The 14325-nt window shown below is 33.8% G+C and overlaps 1 protein-coding gene across 10 annotated transcripts in view; it reads right to left on the bottom strand.

Moving 5' to 3' along the window:
• The window catches only part of MYO6 (myosin VI), a 109179-nt gene that overhangs the window by 3541 nt on the left and 91313 nt on the right, over positions 1-14325 (bottom strand). For 5 of the 10 annotated variants that reach the window (XM_027768235.1, XM_006168327.1, XM_027768238.1 and 2 more), the window contains 4 exons: positions 12833-12871; positions 8816-8919; positions 7105-7236; positions 2259-2285 (listed from right to left, as the gene is read on the bottom strand). In XM_027768235.1, coding sequence (XP_027624036.1) covers positions 2259-2285; positions 7105-7236; positions 8816-8919; positions 12833-12871 — 302 coding nt within the window. The remainder of the gene's footprint in view (positions 1-2258; positions 2286-7104; positions 7237-8815; positions 8920-12832; positions 12872-14325) is intronic. The other 5 variants (XM_027768242.1, XM_027768237.1, XM_006168328.1 and 2 more) reach the window with 3 other exon arrangements.

Genomic DNA, 14325 nt, shown 5'->3' with positions numbered 1-14325 from the left:
TCCCTACAAGATATTTACTTACTCTGAAATCTATTTCTCTTGGAATAAAATCCACTAAAATAAGTGGGAAGTGTATGATATTTGGTTTTCTTCACCAATAGGAAAACAAAACTCCTTGCTTTTCTATTAGTACAGGGCATTGCAATCATACCTATCTTACTTCCCTTGCTCAATTTTCATTACTCAACAATTAGATTTTTATTTTATCCACAAAAGTAAACATTTCCCTGAAGAAATTTCTATCTTATAGCAGCATAATTTTGGTAAGCTTCTTAATGTGCTTTATACTTACAACTTTAAAAACGGACCAACCATTTACGGCAGCTCAATTAAGAATCTCACTATGAAAATCTAAGTATGTCAATGAAAAAATTATATAATAAATACATGATATAAAAGTCAGTAACATCCACATGGTAAGAATTTGCAAATATGGAAAGGATGAAAATACGCTTACAATTACTTCTTACACCAAGAAATAGCAAAAGTTTTATAGCAGCTAAATTTGTTTCTTTGCAACCAGAGAAAGCAAAAAGCAATTAGTAAAGCTATATACATCTATGAAAGAATGAGAGACCCAGTTTTGTTAGTGATTTTAAAATGCTGTACCACCTTTAGCATATTAATAGAGATGTGCTTATGTATTCTACTTTTCTTGTTCCTCTAAAGATACTTAACAGTTCAATGTTTTCATTTTTAGTTAAAAAATTACCACCATGTGGAAAACACACTAGCTCAAAACTAAAACATTTTAAAAGGATTTTTAAAAAAAATCCTTCTATCTTAAGTAGTGACTTAGAATTTAACACTCAGTGATAGAAAATGGACTATGATGCCAATAGCTATCTATTAACTAACCCTTTTTTCTTTTAAAGTAACAGTCTCAGGGCTGGCAGATGGTGTGGTGGTTAGGGGTGTTGAACTCCCACATGGCTGACCACAGTTTGGCTTGCTTTCTCACTTTCCCTCTCTCTCTTGCTCTGCCCCTCTCTGGTTGAATCAAAAATAAATAAACAAATAAATAAATAAAGTTAAATGAAAGAATTCTTTAAAAAATATTAGAATTTTAAAAATTAAGTAACAGTCTCTTATAACTTAATGTACTTAGTAAAATTAAGAAACTAAACAGAAAACCTTTGATAATTTTTTTCCAATAATGGGAGAACTGAAATTTTGTTGGGGAAAGCTAGAAACTAATATCCATCTGAAAAAATATAAAAATATTTATAAAGCTTGAAACTAATCTTCTAAATAACTTTTTTTCAAACCTAACTGCATTATCTTCAAAACTATCAATATAAAATAAGTTTCAAACATAGCCCTATAAATTACAAGGAACACTGAAAAAAATCAGGCCCAACCAGTTGGCAAATAAATTTAGTATTATATTCAAATCATTATTGCCCAACTGATTTTAGGAGAAATTTACTATACACTAAGGTGACTCACAGCTTTTAAATTATTAAAGAATATGCATGACAGGAAGCGATAAAGTAACAGAATAATCACCTCTTCCCATTTGGAGGTATCATTATTAAACCTGTGGATATTATCATACAAAACTCAAATCCCTTTGGACTGAAACACAGATAGCATCACAGTGATTAAAAATAGTGTTTGAAACCAGCACCTAAAAGTTAGTCTTTATTCTAAAAGATCAGCCACTACCTTAAGTGGAGTTTTGCTCACAATGAGAACTGTGAATATTCACAGTTTGAAAATGCTAGTTAGTTTTATTTTTTTATTTATTTATTTTGGAGAGGTTTTTTGCTATAGGGCACCTGCGCTCGCCAGACAGACAGAGACAGACAGAGAGATAGAAAGCGAGAAATCACCCCCCAGGGGGGATGGCCACACTGCAATCCCTTCTCCTCCATTCTCCTCTGGGATCTTGGGCACGGCACGCACACGTGCCCGGCGTGAGTTTAAGCCACCGGGTCTGGGACTCGAACCACAGTCGACTACATGGGAGTCCAGTGACATAGCCATTATGCTAACTGCTGGTTCCAAAAATGCTAGTTTTTAAATGGAGGTAATTTTACAGAAACAGATTTAAATTTGTTTTGCATATACATAAGCGGTCCAAATAAAAAGCATCATCTCAAATTAATATATATCTTAGTACAGATAAACCAATTTCAATGTACTGTAACTCCACTTAAGATTGTAGCAAAACAATGTCTACTAAAAGTTAGTACTTTTTAAAGTATTTTAACCCATCTTCCAGTTAGCTCATGAGTTACCACCCATTGACTTACGTGAATTGTTCAAAAATGGTGCAAAATCTGTGAACAGATATTTTATATTGAAGGAAAAAATGCCAAAATTGTTAAATAATCATTTTTCTAATTTATAAAGCCTTCCCATCATTGAGTGGTGACTAACAAGTAAATATCTTATCAATAAGCCAAGTACTCTCAGAATTACCTACAAGTAGGTGCTGCTTTCTGATTTAAAAAAAAAAAAAGGCTCCTCTGAGTCATATGTTTTAGGAAATTCTGCTTAATCACGTATGATGATTAAATTTTTAAAATTATACTTAATTTGCAATTTTGGTATAATATCCAATATTTGCAATAATATCCAAACAAAATCTAACACGACAACTTAATAGACATTATAGTACCTTTTGCATATAACTAAAATTTTCTTATAAAAAAAGAGAATAAATTCATCAGAAAATTATACTCATTATAAGAGAAAAAGCACTGCTACTTTTTTTTTAAAAAAAATTACTAATTGTATTTATTATTATTTAATTTGCTTCAGAACACATGCACTCACCAAAGAGAGACAGAGAGAGAGAGAGAGAAAGTGAGAAAGTAGGCTGCCAGGTCTGGGACTCAAACGGCAGTAGGACATGTGGGAGTCCAGCGCCTTATTCCCAACACACCTTCTGGCCCCACACTGCTAGTTTGTCATACATTCAATATGTTTTAATTTCTTCCAACTGTCTAAATCTTAATTCACGTCATTTTTATTTTAGGAACTATAAAATAAAACTATTTCTGAAGACACTGTTTAAAGTAATTAAGTATTACAAATATTTACTGGGTAATTTGCCATTGCCTCAAAAATTATTTCAGAAAATCTCTTTCTGGAGTAAATGAGATGAGAGCATGTTTATCTAGTACGGTATCAGGAAACTGGTCTGAGATTCCTTATTTATTATTATAAGAATTTCCCATGATCTGTCAATGTATTACCTTTTTTAAATAATTAGTAATTTAATTTTATTCATTCATTCACTTATTTTTTAATTTGACCAGAGAGAGAGAGACACGTATGATGATTAAATTTTTAAAATTATACTTAATTTGCAATTTTGGGATAATATCCAATATTTGCAATAATATCCAAACAAAATCTAACACGACAACTTAATAGACATTATAGTACCTTTTGCATATAACTAAAATTTTCTTATAAAAAAAGAGAATAAATTCATCAGAAAATTATACTCATTATAAGAGAAAAAGCACTGCTACTTTTTTTTAAAAAAAAATTACTAATTGTATTTATTATTATTTAATTTGCTTCAGAACACATGCACTCACCAAAGAGAGACAGAGAGAGAGAGAGAGAAAGTGAGAAAGTAGGCTGCCAGGTCTGGGACTCAAACGGCAGTAGGACATGTGGGAGTCCAGCGCCTTATTCCCAACACACCTTCTGGCCCCACACTGCTAGTTTGTCATACATTCAATATGTTTTAATTTCTTCCAACTGTCTAAATCTTAATTCACGTCATTTTTATTTTAGGAACTATAAAATAAAACTATTTCTGAAGACACTGTTTAAAGTAATTAAGTATTACAAATATTTACTGGGTAATTTGCCATTGCCTCAAAAATTATTTCAGAAAATCTCTTTCTGGAGTAAATGAGATGAGAGCATGTTTATCTAGTACGGTATCAGGAAACTGGTCTGAGATTCCTTATTTATTATTATAAGAATTTCCCATGATCTGTCAATGTATTACCTTTTTTAAATAATTAGTAATTTAATTTTATTCATTCATTCACTTATTTTTTAATTTGACCAGAGAGAGAGAGAGAGAGAATGAGAAAGCAAGTCATCAGGTTCAGGACTTGAACTGTGGTTGACCATGTGGGGTGTCCAGCACCTTAAACACCAAGCCACCTGCTGGCCCTTCAATGTATTATTCTTAAAGTCAACAACATCACGTTACATTTTTGTTAATCATAGGTTGTCATTATATTTTTTCAAATTAACAAATTCTAATCCTTCTAAATATGAGACTACAAAGTTGCTTTTCAGGTTATTTAGCAGCGCTACTGGAAACCACCTAAGTACAGAATTCTCCCCACTGAGATGTAAGCATCTTAGCGCCCCTCACCTTTGCTTCACCTAAGCTTGTGTCGGAATGAATTTTATATGAGAAAACAATAAAGAAAAAAGCAAGATAAGTACTTTTCAGAACAGAAGTTATATTTTTATCCTGGAAATGGCTCATAGTTAAATTCTCTGAAGGCTGAATTAATACGTAAATTGAGCCGGCTCCATGCCCTGGTGGTCAAGGAAGCTGGATCCCACATGCTGACATGCAGTTTAAGCCCCAGACCTGATAGCTCAAGAAACATACCAGGTAAGTATGCTTACATGTTCAAAATCCAGAAAAGAGGGAGAAAGAGAGGACTGCAGTGTGACCATTGCCCAAGGAAGGTTTTCCCCCAACCCAGGCTTCTGGGAAGCTCACATGTCCACTACCATCCAGAACAAGTAAGTTATAAGCACACAAAATTCTTAACTTTGTTCATACCTGAATGGGACTCTCAAGAAATTTTTCTTATCTACTCTTTCATTCTCCCAAGTAATAATATTAACAAGACAGCATTCAAACCAGTCAGGTGAGCCACATAATATCAACACCTTCGGGCGAAGCTGAATGAGTAAGACACTGACGCTTCATTTAAAAATACAAGAAATGGGGGACCAGCAGTTGGTGTAATGGCTATGTCGCTGGACTCTCATGTAGTCGACCACGGTTTGGGTCCCAGACCCGGTGGCTTAAACTCACGCCGGGCACATGTGCGTGTGTGCCCAAGATCCTGAGAGGAGAATGGAGGAGAAGGGATTGCGGTGTGGCCATCTCACCGGGGGGTGATTTCTCACTTTCTACCTCTCTGTCTCTCTCTGTCTTTCTGGCCAGTGCACATCCCCCTATAGCAAAAACCTCTCTAAATAAATAAATAAACAACAAGAAATGTTTCATATTCATTTAAAATGTGCATACCAAATACTGCATTGATTCCTTTTTTTAATGAAATGCAACCATTCAGACATATAAATTTTGAAATATGACATACTGAAAGTCTTTAAGGCTAAAGGTAGTGCCAAGAATATTTACAACTAAAAAACAATAACCCACTGCCATTTTTTACAAGACAAAGATAACTCATAGTCAAAAACTTAGTACATAGTAAACAGGTAATGGAATCATCCTGTCATCTTCAACTCACAGAGAAAAAATTTAAACTGAGGAGAGCAGTAATCAAAATATTCAGTGGGGCTTCCACCTGCCATTTCTGAGTTACAGATATTCTCTCATTGCCTTTCCATATGTTCTACTTGATAATGCTTTATCATTATCTGTTAACTACTCTATCTGCTAACACTGTTTTAGTCTGATAACACTTTCTGAGCAATTATTGACACTAGCACATTCCTTGTTAAATCTATTCTGTGCAATAATTTATTGGGTCATTTGGAAAATAATGATGCATTTTTGCATAGAAAAATACATCATAACTTTCCCAACAACCTAATAGGAACACTAAAATTCCACCATTTAATTTACTTTACTCACATACTGTTTGTGAATACTTGAAAGGTGGTGAGGAAAATAAGATATTTCTAAGTAAACTTCCTGTCTTGCTAACTCTGCTATTCAGTGTTGGGAATAGACCCACTTAAAAATGACATTAAGTCTACTGTCATCTTCATGTTAACCAGAATTAAGCTAACAAGTTGTGCCAGTTTAAAATTAGCAAAGGTGAGCAACTGAAATTCCAATTATTGCTTCAAAGGCTGAAATTACAACGCAAATAGCAAAGGTATGTTCAATTAATCTTTTGCATAGCAAAGTAACAAAATCTATTCTTAGGATCCCAGTTCAAACTCTGATGTGAAGTAGGTAGTACTTCTCATATTTTTCTTTCTTTCTTTTATTATTTTAAGAGAGATTTTTGCTATAGGGCATGTGCACTGACTGAAGAGACAGAGACATAGAAACAGAAACAAAAAATCATCCCCCCATGGGGATGGCCATGCTGCAATCCCTTTTCCTCCATTCTCCTCTTGGGATTTTGGGGACACATGCACACACACCTGGCATGAGTTTTAAGTTTCTGGGTAAGGGACTTGAACCATAGTCAACTATGTGGGAGTGCAGTGATGGAAGCATTACGCCATCTGCTGGGCCAATCTCATATTTTCAAAGTATTGTAAAATAATGTATCCAGTAAACAATCTTCTTTTATAAATACACACAAACCAGTTCCTTTTTTTTTTTAGGCTACAATCCTGTTCTAGGAGGAACAAAAAGAAACTTATGCCCACATATAAAAACAATAACAATATTTGCCTAGTGCAGGAAAACACCCCTAAATACTCAGCAATACTAAGTTAAATATAAGAAAAAAATTAAAATTAAGCAAAATCCTGTGAAAACATTCATTTTTATGTATAAAACCCATTTCACATGAAAAAGAAAAGATTCATACTAACTAATCTTTACCTTTTCAAGTGTAATTCTGATATATATATTGCATTTATGTATAGCAAAATATGTATTTATAATAATGCAGTAATACAGTTTTCAGTACAAACAAAAAATTCTCACCTCTAGTATTTAACAGGTAAAATCAATATATATTAACAAATATAACTTTAAAAACATTCAATAGAAGTAAACACTATAAAAGAGATGGGTCACCATCATTGTTGTACTAGGTACCTGGGATCACAGCTCTGCAGTAAGAAAATCTATACTAGTTGAACATTTAACCCAAATGTTTTATGTATAGTTATATGCATTTACATACATACATTTTGGAGCATTCAAGAGTACAGATTTGTTTTTACCATAATCAGTAACAGACTTTGGAGCACGTTGCTCTGTTTCAGTATTTCTCTTCTTATTCTTGGATTTCCAAGCATGATAAACTTTTAGTCTCCTATGAAATTCTTCTCTGCAAGCTGCCAGGAGCTCAATATCTATCAATTAGAAAGAAACAGATGACAAAAAAAGAAAAAAAAAAGAATTAACATACTAATTTAGTCATCTAACATAATTATGCTACAGAGTGCACGCGCGTGTGTGTATAATATATAGTTTTCATTTTTAAATTACTGGTACAAAAATCAAAAGTAAGCTAAATTGATAAAGACTTCATATTTTAGAACATTTTAGGAAAAGAGTATCTTTAATATTTATAGAAAATTTTCATATATATCCTTTGCTCTACACAAGAACCCTGGACTAACCAGGTTTTCTATATATGAAGAAAGTAAATCAGAGGTTAAGTCATTGTCCAAGGCCACAAGCTTGCCAAGAGAATGAAAAGTCACTGTGTCAACACGAGCTAGATTTACAGCTGATACAGTTTACGTTTATAATTGTGCAGCTATATTCAATGAGCAGGAAAAGAATGGTGAAGAATTCTGTACAATGACGATGCTTTCCTTCCTGGTCATGGTGCCTAAATTCAAAACTACAATTTAGGACTGGTTTGAGAAGTATATCATGTTGGGTAAATTCTCTTAACAAGCCAAATGTTGTATAGTGATTGAATGTTAAAAAAAAAAAAAAAATGAGGATTGGGGGACCAGCAGGTGGCGTGGTGGCTAAGGCTCTGGACACTCCCACATGGCTGACCACGATTCAAGTCCTGAACCTGGCAGCTTGCTGTCTCACTTTCCCTCTTTCTCTGTGTCTCTGGTCAAATTAAAATTAATAAATTAATTAATTTAATTAAATAGAAAATAATTCTTTTTAAAAAATAATGAGGATAAATAATAATAATCTAAAAAAATGATGAAAAGCTATTTGATGACGATGTGGATAGTAGTGCCTTTGTTCTGACTGATATGCATGGCAATCATGCCGGAAAAAGAACTGTAATACACTATAAAGATATGTGTGATTAAATGTAATATAAAAATTATGATAATAAAATTAAATTTAAAAAATAACTACAATTTGAACAAAAACATAACTATGTGGAATCCTCTGGATATGGTATTATTATTCTGTTGGAAGAAAACTGCTTTAAAAAGAATTGACTGCATGGCTATTTGTCACTTTGCATGTATAGACCAAAAATTGAGATGTACAGGTTTTCAGTTAACTATTATGAATAACATTAGAAAGGCCAATCATTAATATAGCCTAAGCCATACTCTCTGCTCTTCCTCTGTGACCTAGGTAAGGAATAGGAAAATACATATAATAATTATGTTCCTTTTTCTTTTTTTTTTTTAGCTTTGTGAATAAACTAGGTCTTCATTTAAAGAGGAAACTAACAAAGAGACTGGCTTAAGGTAACTTACATGACCAGATACAGAAACACACGTGCACACACACACACACACACACAGGAGTCCTCAAAATGGCCACAGAAAATGTGTATTCTGGAAAAAGTATGCATTAATGTCAAATCTTTTTGTACTAAGGTAAACCTGTACATTAATATATGTGAAGTCCGCTCACATATACCCCACTTCCAAGGTTGGAACTGTTTTATAATCTATTGCTATGGACCCTTCCTGTTTTACATCCCCTCTAGACACTTACCACAGGAAGTATTGATGGTATCACGCAGTTCTGCGTATTTCCATTTACTAAGATCATGTTTCTTGGTACCAGCAGCTGCCTTGGTGGCTTGTACAGCAGGACCTCTGTAATAATTACATATTTTTGCATTTTAAACTAGAACATGAAGAAAACATTGACTAAAGAGGCAAGAGTGTGTGTAAGTTTAAGAACTAGAATCAACAACCAGGAAAACATAATTCTTTTTTATCTTTAAAAGGTGAGATTAAGAATGGCGTACTAAAAACAGCCGGGTAAATTATCATTTTCCAGCATGCCCCGTGACAGCATACTAGGTCTTAAATCAGAACTTCTAATTTCAATAGTCTAGGATCATGGACTTCCCCCGAACTTCAGTTTAAATGTTCTTACTAGTGAACATAATGACATTTAATGTTAAATACATTTATATAAATCCTTCAAAATAAAAATGAAATCCTTAACACACTCAAAAGATCATTAGAAACACATTAAGGGTTTATTTACGAGCCATTAAGCCACCGAATACAACCACCTGCAGAGACTACCAAATGCTGCCAGAGCGAAGCTCCATTCACGCCCACAGGCTCGTAATCTCCCTGGGCACCTGTATGTGTATGGGGCACACAGGTGAGTGGCCAAACTTTATTAGAGTCATTAAAGATTAGCTAAAAGAACTACTAGACTCTGGAAACTCTCTTGACTTTTTAGGCTTTGTAATTATAAGAACAGAAAAAGATTCTCTAAGCATACAAAACCATTAAAACTTATATTTAATGAGCAGTAATAGGACAACTAGTAAATTGCAGGGCAAGGTTTTAGGTCATGAAGCAAATAACACAGATCTCCAGATATGAGTGTTGTATCTTCCCCATTTACTGGAATAAATAGAAAAAAAGCATGCACTGCTTTAAAAAAAATTTGTACTAAAATAAATGTGTATTTTAATCCCAATCTCCCACTAACTTTTTGAAGCCTCACATATATCCCACCTCTGATGTACAATAGGTATTTATTACCTATCACCACTTGTATCATTTCCCCATTTATATGAGGAAAGAGGACAGAAACAAAATGTAAAGCACTCAATAAAATGGAACAAATTAAATATTTTTCATAATAGTGCTATTCAGGGCTTAAGACTTGTTTTATGGACATAATTTGAAATCATTAATCAGAAAATAAGGGAACAATTTATTTCCTGTAATTATGCATGGTATTTTTCAGAAAAAGATTACACTTGCATATAGCAGACTCTTAAAATAAGCTGAAAGACTTTTCACCTCAATGTAACATAGAAAAAGTTTAAATATATCACATTTCAAAACATGAAAAGAAAGTAGCACAAATATTAAAGTCAGTAAATATTAAAGAACTAAAATATTTCTTCTCAGATATCACTTCTCAGAAGTTCTTTATCATCTACTACCTCAAAAAGAAGTACTTTTAAAGAGAAATGATCAAAAGTATAATACCTGAAAATAAGCAAATATTTTCTTATCATTTCACATATTGAAAGATAACAGCAAACCTGGCAAACAGTCAGGAAACAGACACTTAAAGATGTTGCTGAAAAGTGATCATTTTTAAACATATGACACTTTCCTCCTGAAGTATTCTTTCAGTAGTAAACTTAACAACAAAGAAGGTGTCTTTGACTCTTTGAAAGGCCTGTGCATGCTTTCACTTTAGATACTAAAAAAATTGCAGACTTCATCCCACATACCTAAAATCGTGTGACACGGTGACTGCATGTAAGACTGGCTAAAGAATAATATGTGGCCATTTAGTCCTTCCTGTATTTTTATGGTTAAAATCTGTTTTAGGTTTTTAATATAAAAGAATCTATACTTTTTGTAGGCTGTGTGATGGGCAATTTTGTGTTTTTGTTCTTAATTGCTTTTTTCAAAAAGGCCCAGCTGTGTGACAGCAAGGCCTATTACCCTGAACAATAAATTACATTTTAGCATTTATTCAAATATCCTTTTCTACATCTTTAAGCCTCCATTCAATAAACTGACAACAACAAAGAAAAATCTCTTTTCTTCCCTAGAACAGCTCTTCACAGAGTCTGTTTTAGGAGGTAAGTGAAAATTATTACAGTTTGTTGTTGTTGTTTTCTTTTCTGTAGAAAGAGAAAGTGAATTTACATTATAAAGTTTCATATATTTTCAAAATATACATAGGTGTCAGAATGTGCATAAGGTATATTTTCATACTTTAAAAATAATACTAAATTCAAATTACTGATTAAAATGCAGTATTAATATCATTAACTTTTCATTCATAATAATTGAAAAGCACATCTGCTAAAAAAGCATACTCCATATCCAAAACAGTACATGAACGCATTTAAACTTGTCCCACCCCAAGCATCTTTGGTGTTATTTAAAAAGGGACCAACAGATGGCGTAATGCTGTCATTGCTGGACTCCCATGTACTCAACTGTTCTTCGGTACAAGAAGCAGCAGCTTAAAATACACCAGACATGTGTGCATGAGTGCCCAAAATCCCAAGAGAAAAATGGAGAAAAAGGGATTGTGGTGTGGCCATACCCCTGGGGGATGATTTCTTGCTTTCTGTCTGTCTCTGTCTGTTTCTCTGGCGAGCACACATGCCCAAAAATCTCCCTAAAAAAAAAAAAAAAAAAGTAAAGTAAATGTATAATTTACTGATGATTTAGACTTCTTATAAAGGCAATAATGTAAATGATATGGTAAGGTAGAAGCAAAATCAACCTTTATAAAAAAAATTATTTTATTTATCTTTACTTACTTTATTTATTTATTTTAATTTGACTAGAGAGGGATTGAATGAGAGAGAGGAGAGGGGAAGTGAGAAAGCAAGCCTCCAGGTACAGAATTTAAACCACGGGGGAACCAGCAGTTAGCGTAATGGCTATGTTGCTGGACTCCCACGTAGTCGACCGTGGTTCGTGTCCCAGACCCGGTGGCTTAAAACTCACGCCAGGCGCGTGTGCGTGCGTGCCCAAGATCCCGAGAAGAGAATGGAGGAGAAGGGATTGCGGCGTGACCATCCCCCCTGGGGGGTGATTTCTCGCTTTCTGTCTCTATGTGTCTCTCTGTCTGTCTGGCAAGCGCACGCGCCCTACAGTGAAAATCTCTCCAAAAAAAAAAAAAAAGAATTTAAACCACGGTTGGCCATGTGCAAGTCCAATACCCTCAACTACCACACCACCTGCCAGCATTCCAACATTTTTTTCCAACATTTTTTTAAAGAATTATTTCATTTAACTTTATTTATTTGTTTGTTTGTTTATTTAAATTTGGCCACAGAAGGGCACAGTGAGAGAGAGAGAGGGAAAGTGAGAAAGCAAGCCACTAGGTCTGGGACTCAAACCATCGTCAGCCATGTGGGAGTCCAGCATCCTTAACCACCATGCCATCTGCCAGCCCCAACCAGCTTGATTTTTATAAATATATTAATTTAACACTTTTAATTAACTTTATAACTTCAGAATTGACAAGTAAAATGTTACTGATTCATATTCACTGATACAGGCAATGGACTAGATCCTGCTAGGATCAATTCTTTTGTGCCTCAGTTAACACCAGTAGTTTTTCAACCAGGCGCTCTGGTGCAGGGCCCCTCAGAAGCCACATTCTTCATCCATTTCTCCTTCAAGTAGGCACAGTGGTCCCCAACAAGGGGCAATGGCACTACAGAAGGAGTTGCAAAACACTCCATTTGTCACAGGGTTTCCCTACTGAGATGAGGTTGGTGGGATCAGTGATTAGCAAGACAGTGTCACCAACAAAGAACTGTCCCTGCTGAAATGTCAGTAGTACTCCACTGAGAAACACCAATCTACAAGGCCACTGAATTAAGGTTTTGCTATTCTGGGGTAGGGTGAGGGGGAAGTGCTATTTCTTGTACAGAAAATCTACATGGAAAAAGTGGGCTATTTAAATAACAGGTTCTAGTCCAGATGATCAAAAGCAATTTAAAAATATGATTTTGAGATGAGTGTTTATTTCTCCAAATTTTACTGCACTAACCTACTCAAAATTTCTGACATTTCTTTGGCCATTTGTTCCCTAAAAAAAAAAAGATAATACAACATTGTTATATAAAGATACCCTGGATTAAAATACTTAACATCTAAAAGTATATTTAGAGGCAAAATAAACATGTTTTATACCTAAATAAAGTATACTTAAAATTTATATTTACAATATGATTATTGATTTATTAACCATTGACTTATTAACTATTTATAATTATTTTACTTTGTTAAAGTAGGATATGCTTTTAAACAAATACAATCATTTAGCACAGCAAAATTTTTGCTTAAGTCCTGATAAAGTTATTTAAACACATTTCTATTTTTGCAGTAAAAACTTTCACATAAAAACCTCACAAAAAACCTTTTTTTAAATGTATGGAATACAAATAGCATGTTCTAAATGCATACAGAAAACCTAGCAGGACACAGATTCTATAAGCGGAATGTTGCACCAGAGCTGCTTAGTAAATATTAATTAGACGAGGCATAATGGTGGTAACCAGGCTGATGTATTTTACAGTGTCAGAGTTTAAATGAGAATTGGATGTATTCAAAGCTCTAAAATCCCTAAGTCATAGCAGGCTTTAAAAAAAAAAAAAAAGGAAAGAAAGAAAGACTACCAGTTCAAATACTTATTAAATGAAAGATCTGAAACATTCTGACCTTCCAAGGATAAATATTTCCCAGAGGCAGAAACTTGCTTTTGTTTTATTACCCAGGAGAGTGTCACCGTCCTCAGTATTTAATTCAGTGGGATAGAATAGTTTCATCGTGTTCATCAACCCCTGGTTAATGTCATTATTTTATTTTTCTGCTCTTTGTTCTTTTCTTTCATAATTAATTATTTTCCAATTCATTCTATTCATCAGACTCTGGTAACCTCAAAAACTTACAAATCAGTAAAAATCATAGGAAAAAAAATCATGATTGCATTTACTTCAGGACACAGTTTCCTAGATACCTGCAAAGGCCTGGGGGTATTGATATATTTTTATTTCCTTGTAATGAATATTGGCTACAATTAGATAGTGATGGAGGTGTAGCCAAGCAAGCACACTCAAAGAAAAAGTAATCTTTCAAAACTGCTGATGAGGGGCCAGCAGGCAGTATGGTGATTGGGGCACTGGACTCTCACATGGCCGATTGCAGTTTGAGCAACCTAGCAGATTGCTTTCTCATTTTTCCTTTCTCTCGCTCTCTCACTCTCTAGTCAAATTAAAAAACAAATAATAGCAAATTTAAAAAATAAGTAAGATTTAAAAACAAACTGATGAAGGAAAATGAAAACAAGATGTACAAATATAATCTAATAAAAATTATCTTTTAAGTAATCATTTATCAACTCCTCTTTAAGCTAGTAGGTTCTCAGAATTTTCTGACTTGAACTCAGGCTAATTTTTTTTTTTTTTTTTTTTACTTTTGCTATAGTGCATATGCACTTGCTAGAGAGAGAGAGAGAGAGTGGGTAGGGAAACAGAGATAGAG

Source organism: Tupaia chinensis, unplaced genomic scaffold (genome assembly GCF_000334495.1).
Source record: "Tupaia chinensis unplaced genomic scaffold, TupChi_1.0 Scaffold145685_1, whole genome shotgun sequence".
In the NCBI taxonomy this organism is placed as follows: Eukaryota; Metazoa; Chordata; class Mammalia; order Scandentia; family Tupaiidae; genus Tupaia; species Tupaia belangeri.
This window is presented reverse-complemented; position numbering and strand designations above follow the sequence as displayed.